We start from the raw sequence: 8,840 nt of genomic DNA on the forward strand, positions 1-8,840 counted from the left end.
TTTCTTCATTCGTGAGAAGTTTGCCATCTTTCAAAATTAATTGCTTATTCGATGTCCCCTTTCTTGCTTTTATATATCCCCAAAAGGATTTCGGATCAGCGAAAACTGACACTGAAGTTTTTCCTTGTGTTGTTCATATGCCGCTTCAACTTCTTGTTTTACGGACTTTCTGTATAAAGAGAATTTATTATAATCACTGAGTAATTTCGTCTTTTTATACCGCGTGTGTAGCATCGCCTTAGTTTTAATATTTTTTATTAGGTCACTCGTGTACCATTCCGGATATCGATAATTTTCACTACTTTTCCTTTTTTTATTTCTATTAGGTACACATTCATCCAAAGTATTATTTATTATATTATAGAAATAACTTAGCATTTCATCTAAATTACTAATTTTATATAATTTAGACCAATCAAACATAGTTAATCTGGAATACAGCAATTGATAATCGGCCTTATAAAAGTTACATTTGCATCGCAAATTGTGTGTACCTGAGTGTAAATGTTGAGCAATGGGGCGCGGGGCGGCGGTCTCGATTGCGGCAGGGTCAAGCGGCGCGCGAGCCGCAGTGCGCAAGCACACCTCGAGCGGCGGGTGATGCTCATAGACCGGTACCAGCGCCTCGTCCGCCGCGGACACTAACACCTCGCCTCCCGCACCTGAATCGAACCCCGAACTCAATACCAGATCCAAAAGACCTAAGCTATTAGGAACATAATTACATTGAGTGAACTCACAATAGGCTATCAAATATTCATAGTAATTACTGACACTAATAGGGCAAGAATTCATATTGGAATCTCCTATTACCATTTTTTTTTTAAACTTAATACATAAATCTTCCAGTATTTTAAATAAAATTAAATAGTCATTTTCCGAGCTATTCGGTGGAATATACAGCACACAACATAAAAACAAAAATTTATTATTTAAAAAGACGGTGGCACAAATAATTTCAAATGCACAATTGTCAATAGACCCGATATACCCGACGCAACTCAAACCTCTGTGTGGCCACTAGAAGCGCGCCGCCCTGCTTACGACCGTCCGTTCTGTCGCAGCGTAATATTTGATACCCCACTGGGACAAGTTCAGCATCTTGAATGGATTCATTGCAACCCGATTCAGTGATAGCGTTATCATAGTCCATAAGATGTAAACCATTCCTGAATTCTGTTAAATTTGATCGAAGGCCTCTTACATTCTGGTAGAAAATTTGTATTTTTCTAGTTAGCAGCATTTTGCTTATGCTTCGACACCAGATCCATTCGCTAAATTCTACAGGGTGGACCAAAAGTCTGTTTATAATAAGAATGATGATTAAAAAAAACTAATTACAGTAGATCAAAATTGTTTATTGTTTTCGATAGTAAAGAAAAGGGGAATTTATTTCTTAAACATCACATCATCCATATGCAATCCTTCATGATTCTGGTATTGCTGCAATCTAGAGCGGAAATTTTCGATGACAGCCTTACATGTTTCTGTTGAGATGTTTTGGATTTCTGTGCGAATACGATCCTTTAATTCGTCAAGAGTTACTGGGTTGGTTGGCTGGAATGCAGGGGTTTTTGATCACCATGACATAGTGTCACTCCAATAACGACAATTTTTTATTAACATGCCCATTTAGGTGGAAGTGTGCCTCGTTGAGAAAAAAGTGTTTGTAAAACTGGTGAATCGCTCTACCATTTCGTTCGCAAATTGCAACCTAGTGGCATGGTCCTGAGGCTTTAATTCCTGTACCATTTGGATTTTGTAGGGATGTAGACTTAAATCTTTCTTGAGAATGTGGTTTAATACATCATTATCTTGGCACATTAAGGACAGCAGACCGCTTTCGAGTTGAAAGTGGACCAACCTGGAGGTTGGTCACGAACAGACGATTTTACTCGCTCCACGTTTTCGGGGTCCCTCGACGTTCTAGGCCGGCCAGATCGAGGTAAATCCATTGTTGAACCCGTCTTCTCAAACTTGAGCACCCATTTTTTAATTAATACACCTGATAGAGCTTGATTTTTGTGTTGTATCTTGTATTGATTGCAAAACTTTCGTTGAGCTAAGGTCGCAGAATCGTTATTTCGATAGTACTCACGTACACAAAACGCACGTTGGCTACCGCTGAACGACTCCATGGTACTAAATTCCCATTGGCCGCTCTTGCAATGCGTAACCCCTCCACCCCCCTCCGCCACCGCTGCGGACTACCCTGTATATTGATTGGCCAGATATCGGGGTTACTTAATTCATTAAAATTTTCACTTGACTATTTCGTAACGATGAGGTGGAATGGGACGAGCACGGCAATGTAATGGAGGTCCTTGTGTTTCAATATAATGTTCCACGTTATTTTTTGGCGATAATTGCATCGATGTTAATCTCGTCGTACCGGAGAATTCGGCAAGTATCGCGTGGTACGGGGCCTGTATTGTGGGTGAGGTCGTTGACATTATTGGCGCGTTGATTTTAAGATTTGTGACGGCATCAATTAATCTTCGATTTTTTAAGTCTACGATAAGTTGAAGGTGGTTGAGAAAATCGGCACCTAATATTGGTTTCGTGATGTCAGCTACAATAAACTTCCACTTGTATGGTCGACGGAGGTTGAGATCGAGTTCTAATGTTTTTTCACCATAAGTTGAAATTGTTGTGTTGTTTGCAGCGTACAGTTTAAATGGTAGGGGCGTTGCTTTCAGGCCTACTTTTCTTGGTAGGACGGACCGGTATCTACTAAGAATGACATTTTTGTTTTCTTGTCTGTGACAAAAAGGCGGTATGAAGTGTGAAGGACGCCGGGTTCCGCCGCAGCTAACGTCCGTTCTAGTTTCCCGATGGCTCTTTCCTGAAGCTGCAGGGCGTAGTACAACGTCGTGCTTCACTACCAAATCGGCGATGGTAATAGCAGTAAAGTGTTGGTGAGCTATTGAGTGTGCGGGAACGGTGTTGTGACGAAGTTCTATTGCGAGATGACGAGCGAAATCGGTGGCGATAGTGTTGAGATGGCCTTGACTTGAGTTCGGCGACTTCTAGTGATAGTTTTCGTATCTCGTTAATAAGGAATTGTGTGTGATCTAGCTGATTTGATGTCGATGATTCTGGACCTGATGCTGGTGGCTGGCTGGTGACGGCTGGTGGCTGGCTGGTGACGGCTGGTGGCTGGCTGGAGACGGCTGCTACCTCTTGGATTTGCTCAATCATCGTGTCAGCAAGCAACGCTAGTTCATCCAGCGTGGACTTCGCGCTGAATGACTCGCTGACGGCGAGCACGGAGCGGACGTAGGCTGGCAGCAGCTTACTCCACATCATGCGGAGTGTGGAGTCGGTAACCTTGTCCCTTGCAAGGTTACGCATGCGTCGCAGTAGCTGTGAAGGCTTCTGGTCTCCGAGCTCCATCTCGGCGAGTAGCTTCTGGAACTTGCGGGTGTCGGATTCTTCATACACCGATATGAGACGTTCCTTGATTGCTGAATAATGTTTGTCTCTCGGTATGTTAAATAGGATGTCGGAGATTTGTTCCATGTCAGCCTTTTCTAATTGGACGAGCACCATCTGTGTCAGCTGGGCTTGACTCCTCTTGAGATCATCGGTGGCGGCTTCAAAGCTGTGATACCACAATCGCGGATTTTCCCGCCAAAATGGTGGTATGCGCATCGACAGTGAAATGGTGGAGATTTCTGTCGCGGTGGGCGCTGAGTGTGGCTCAGCCTGGTTTGTGTCTTCCATTTCTTCGTGGGGTTGATATTCTTCGAGCAGAGATTCGTCGAACAGGAATTCGTCGTTTCGGCGAGCTGGTGAAGCTGTTCTTCGATGTGTAGTCGGGCAGAGGTTCGGTGTTCTTCTGTTCTGGCTTCCTTCCGTCGGCGTTCTTGTTCGGGTTCCTTCAGTCGGTGTTCTTGTTCGGGTTCCTTCCGTCGGTGTTCTTGTTCGGGTTCCTTCCGTCGGTGTTCTTGTTCGGGTGTTCTTGTTCGGGTTCCTTCCGTCAGTGTTCTTGTTCGGGGTCACCAGTTTAGAGACTGAGCGTTTGGCGATTAAATAAAACAACTGCTTAAATGTGAGGAATATGTGGAAGATATGATTTATTTGAAAGTTACATGATATATATACAAAATTCTTAAAGCTAGTTACCCAATTACAATTGTTACTTAAAAAATATTTACAAGTTCAGAAAACACACACCAATACTAAAGCTTACATTTTAACCAATAGTAAAACGTTTCATTCAATAAGAATTGAGAATAATATTATGTGTTCTATCTCGCTCTAAAACTAATGCTATCGCAGTAAGCCAGCCAGAGAACGCGGTTTGTGTTAACTCGCGTCGAACCTCGATCATACGATGTCAATGAGCATTCAGCACCTACTCTGTCGCTCATTGATTAAAATTGCATGAATAGCGATCGACCCCCGAGTCCCGACGCGTCATTCGAGGACGCTCGGCCTTGCTGTGCGGTTGTGTAATGCGGAGCATATGACTGATCACGTGAGTATATCTGCGGTCGTCGAGAGAACGTGACGATGCTCGTACATCGATGAGATGACTACTGATGATCTGTATGATTCTATGAGTTGATGTACAGCATTATGAATTAATGGTTCTTATCAGAGCTAATATTACGTTATATAAAATAAAATGTTCTTTTCAGAACGAATCTTTCGGCATACGCTTATTACAGTTAATATGCACGATTAATATTTCTACGATCTATAATGCTACGAAGGTATTACGTTACAAGTTAGATATTAGACATTTGTATTCATTGATATTATTGATTGAGCCTATTGACCATTATAATTTTAAAAACTGGAGTAAAAGCAGAAATGTATAGACATAGCAGTTGAAGCTTATTATGGTGTCATTTGTGGCATGTGCCATATTTCGGCTCTGATTTGTATGAGGTGCATTGTCTATATGTATTGAACGTCATTGGATACAGTAATAGTAGGCTATTAAGCATTTCCGTAGTTATCTCCTCTTGTTAGAGTGATTTAAGTGTTCTGTGGTATTCTTGCTCTAAGATACACACAAAGAGTATAGTAATATATAGGGAACACATACACATCTCTAATTTACTTCAACGTAGTGTTTAAATTCTCTTTGAAAGTTGCACTTGCTCTTTGATATTAATTTTTATATTTTTGGATTTTATAGTTTTTTTTTATTTGTTTTAGTTTTTTTAGAGGCATGAAAGGTTTTTAATACAAGCATAGGTACTGCCCGTAGCCCGATTTTATAATAAAATATTACAAGCATCATGTACATCTTATAATATAACACTTTAAAGATATTTTATTGTTTATGACATAAATTTAAGTTGTGGCGGATAAATGGTGAATAAATTAATATAAATATATTTTTAATTATGACTGCCAAAACATTGAAGTCTAACAAACTAATTAGCAAAACAAAGCTGAAAAGAACTATTAAGAATGTAGTGTGTCGACCTGATCCAATCTTATGGTAAGGAACCAATAATACGTTTGCAGTCTTTAATTGGATAAATGATTTGTACTTAATTCTTTCTATATTCGGATATAACGTTTTTATAAAGATTGACGGGATGACAACCTTGTTTTTAACAACTTACAGAATGTATCGGATCTAAGATAATAGGTTAATTAAATCTTTTACCAAAAATTTAAGGTAGGTTAGAGTTAGAACATAAAATATATACAAGAGACCGGCAAAAGGCCTGGCATCAAATAGAATATTCAAAAAACAGAATCTTGTTAAGATTAGAGATAAATAGCAAATCAAATATTTTCCAAAAAACTAAAGGTAGTTTAGGTTAAGGTATGACCATCAATGCATATTATTTTAATATCTTGTTCTTATTAAAATCTGGATTTATTAATACATATAAATTATTCTTTCAATACCTTGGTTAGTGGATTCAGCCTAATAATTTCATGTTATTAGTTGTGAAGTCTTTCAGCATATCTAGGTGTAAGTTGATACTTAGTTTTCTTTATATATTTTCAGGCCTAAAGTATCTGAAGTGGAAAGAGATGTTATAGATACACTACTCCAAAAATATCGTATAGAAATACCAGAATATAAAAAAACTCATTGGAATGAAATAAAACTCATTCCAAAAGTAAATAGGCCTAAGCAGCCTCCACTCCCGTAAGTTTACAGTGAAGTAATAAATTAAAGATAGAAATTTTAATTAAATGCATATTGTGTGAATAAGGGTGTTAATATCTAGTTATATTTTCCATTGTGGAAAAATATATGTGATAGTGGTATTATTAATTCATTATCATAGATTTGATTTCTCTCTGTTTGTGGTATAGACATACTAGACTGGAGGTCTAGTCTGTCTCTGACATAATTGACTGGCTTCTTCCGCTCACAATATCTACTCTTAATATTGTATATTTTTTGTGGTTTACACCTTATTTTTCCCCTTTGAAGTACATCCCACATCTGAAGACTGAGTTTCATGCACTCTTTCCACAGGTCTTTTTGAGACATATATTTTTGAATGAGAGAATAATTCAAAATGTTAGTTTAAAAACCTATTTTAATAAAACTATTTGCAAGTGTACAGACTATTTACTTTCATCTTCTTTATGACTACCACTTTACATACCTACCTATTTCTTTCTCCTCACAAAATCATTCAAACATAATCTTATATTTGAAAGATTACTTTGTTTTGATAATCAGTTATCCCAAGATAATGGAATGTTTTAAATTCATTTCAGGAAAGTCAAAGGACTCTTGTTTGGTATATCTGAATGCCGAAATGCCATGGCAAATGGGACCTGCAGTGCACTTCTGCTTGAAATTGATATAAATCCTAAATTATTAGGTGAGTCAGTCATTGAGGCATGTAATACTTTTCAAGTACCCCATATTTGTTTCAAAGGACTAAGAGATATCTGCAAAAATTATTTTGGAATTCCAACAAGCAGTCTTGGTATTGTGAAGAATAATTTTGAGGACCTACAAAATGTTATCACAGTATACCACAAACAGAAGTATCCAGAAAAAACTCAAACTAATGTTGTTGAAGTAATTGAAGAAACTCATAAACCCAGTGAAGTCTTAATTGAGGCTATGAATGTTCAGCCATATCCTTACTTATATAGAAAAAATAAAAACACTAGAATATTTACTCCAGCAAAAGAAAAATCAAACCAAAAAAGAAATAAATTTGAAGGTCAAAATTACATTAATGTTCCTATTGCAAGTACAAAATCAGACCGAAAATTATATATGAACATGATTCTTAAGAAAATGCAAAATAACCCAGATAGGCAAAAACAGTTGAATAAAAGGAAAATAAAGAAATAAAAATGTCTTGTTTTATTAAAAACCTTTATTGATTGTTCTTAAAGTATGTCTAAAATGACATTATGCATAACATTCCACACATAAATGTATGGTTCTCATAAATTTAATAAGTATTTGATTTTGTTTCTAAGTTAACACACTTGCCAGATTTTACAAAATTTACTAGGTTTTGTTCAGACAGTAACACACTTGTATAAAAAAAGCATTGATGACTGAAATAAAATCATTTGTATCACAATTTGATCAATTATAAATTCAAAATCATTTTTTACTCTTTTGAGGGAAAAGACCCATTGAGCTTTTGTCTTGCCTTTGAGCTATCCAGTGATCAAAGTGCTTGTTAGGATCAAGAAAAATGCCTGTATCATTATTGTCCGTAGACACTCATAAGGACCTGGTTGGAAAGCATTGCAACAATATCTCTTCATTTGATGGTTGAGATGAAAGGAATTGATTAAGTGAAAAACAATATTGTATTAAGAATTGAAATCTCTGTAGCAGACACTCGTTTTCAACTTTTCAATTTAATTGATTGGGAACCTGTTTTAAGAATGGGTCACATTTGTTCTTCCCCAATCTCAAAATGATATCTGCAATACCCATCACAGCAACAACCCAAGGACATTATTGTTAATCTATTTTTGACTGTAGGCGTGTGAGCCTTATTTCACTTCACCAGAGACATTCACCGGCTATGATATAATTCACCAAATCACTGGTGACACATCCAAAGTCTAACTGTATTAAGTAAGGATGTATTGATTCCGATATATATCCCTACTTTAAACTTTGTGAGTCTGATTCTATTCTGGAATTCATTCCTAGGATACCACAAAATAATATTTGTAATTGTTGATAATTACAGAAAATGTATTTTACAATTCAAAAGTGATTTAATAAGTGCCTTTGAAATAGAAGAAAGGTTTTATTTAAAATGGCAAGTGTATTAAGCTTACTATAACAAATGTCAAATTAACAAAACAGAATCTCTTACGAATTTGACGAATTCATTTCAATATTATTGACACAACATATTAAAATTGGAATGGTAAACTGATATAATGGAGAAAGATTGTATGTGTCTGCTAATAAAACATTTCAATTTATTCAGAATATTTTGTAATAGTTTACTAGCAAACATAAATCGTGAACACCTTTGTATGGCTAGATAATTTCATCAAATTCAAGTAAGAGATTGTGTTTAGTGAGCTCCATACATAATGCACACACAACATGAAAGAGCATTTATTAACATTGATAACATAATATATCTTACAAATTGATGCATTGCATTTAGTTTTTTAAGTTCAATTTATTACAAAATCAAACACATTACATTTCTACAATTACAATGTACATAATTTAAATATATCCTTAATTTATATAATAATGTTAATAACAGCTGTGCAAAACCATATTAACTAAAGATAAAATATTTTGTTAGGAGTCTTGATTGTGATATAACCGCACAAGATTTATTTAAATTATTAGTTATAAACCTGCATATAATTTCTGTGAGTTTAGAAAAGCTCATGCT

At 36.4% G+C, this 8,840-nt stretch overlaps 1 protein-coding gene across 6 annotated transcripts; it reads left to right on the plus strand.

Annotated features, from left to right (window-relative positions):
* The first annotated feature begins 5,074 nt into the window (after positions 1 to 5,074).
* On the plus strand, positions 5,075 to 7,306 carry LOC126977517 (uncharacterized). Of its 6 annotated transcripts, XM_050826368.1 has the most exons (4): positions 5,075 to 5,461; positions 5,645 to 5,794; positions 5,984 to 6,127; positions 6,712 to 7,306. In XM_050826368.1, exon 4 carries the CDS (start codon positions 6,758 to 6,760, stop codon positions 7,301 to 7,303), a length of 546 nt encoding a protein of 181 aa, XP_050682325.1. In that variant the 5' UTR covers positions 5,075 to 5,461; positions 5,645 to 5,794; positions 5,984 to 6,127; positions 6,712 to 6,757; the 3' UTR covers positions 7,304 to 7,306. The 6 variants fall into 6 exon arrangements, with proteins under 6 accessions (XP_050682325.1, XP_050682324.1, XP_050682327.1 ...); XM_050826367.1 differs by lacking the exon at positions 5,645 to 5,794; XM_050826370.1 differs by lacking the exon at positions 5,645 to 5,794 and having other exon boundaries at positions 5,075 to 5,331.
* The last annotated feature ends 1,534 nt before the right edge of the window (positions 7,307 to 8,840 follow it).

This window comes from Leptidea sinapis, chromosome 45 (genome assembly GCF_905404315.1).
Source record: "Leptidea sinapis chromosome 45, ilLepSina1.1, whole genome shotgun sequence".
Classification (NCBI taxonomy): domain Eukaryota; kingdom Metazoa; phylum Arthropoda; class Insecta; order Lepidoptera; family Pieridae; genus Leptidea; species Leptidea sinapis.

Bases quoted from the DNA above. Each gene is read 5' to 3' on its own strand.
- LOC126977517 (XM_050826367.1), top strand. From the start codon at position 5,364: ATGACTGCCAAAACATTGAAGTCTAACAAACTAATTAGCAAAACAAAG. The intron at 5,462-5,983 runs GTAAGGAACCAA...ATATATTTTCAG, and splicing joins CGACCTGATCCAATCTTATG to GCCTAAAGTATCTGAAGTGG. The intron at 6,128-6,711 runs GTAAGTTTACAG...AATTCATTTCAG, and splicing joins CCTAAGCAGCCTCCACTCCC to GAAAGTCAAAGGACTCTTGT.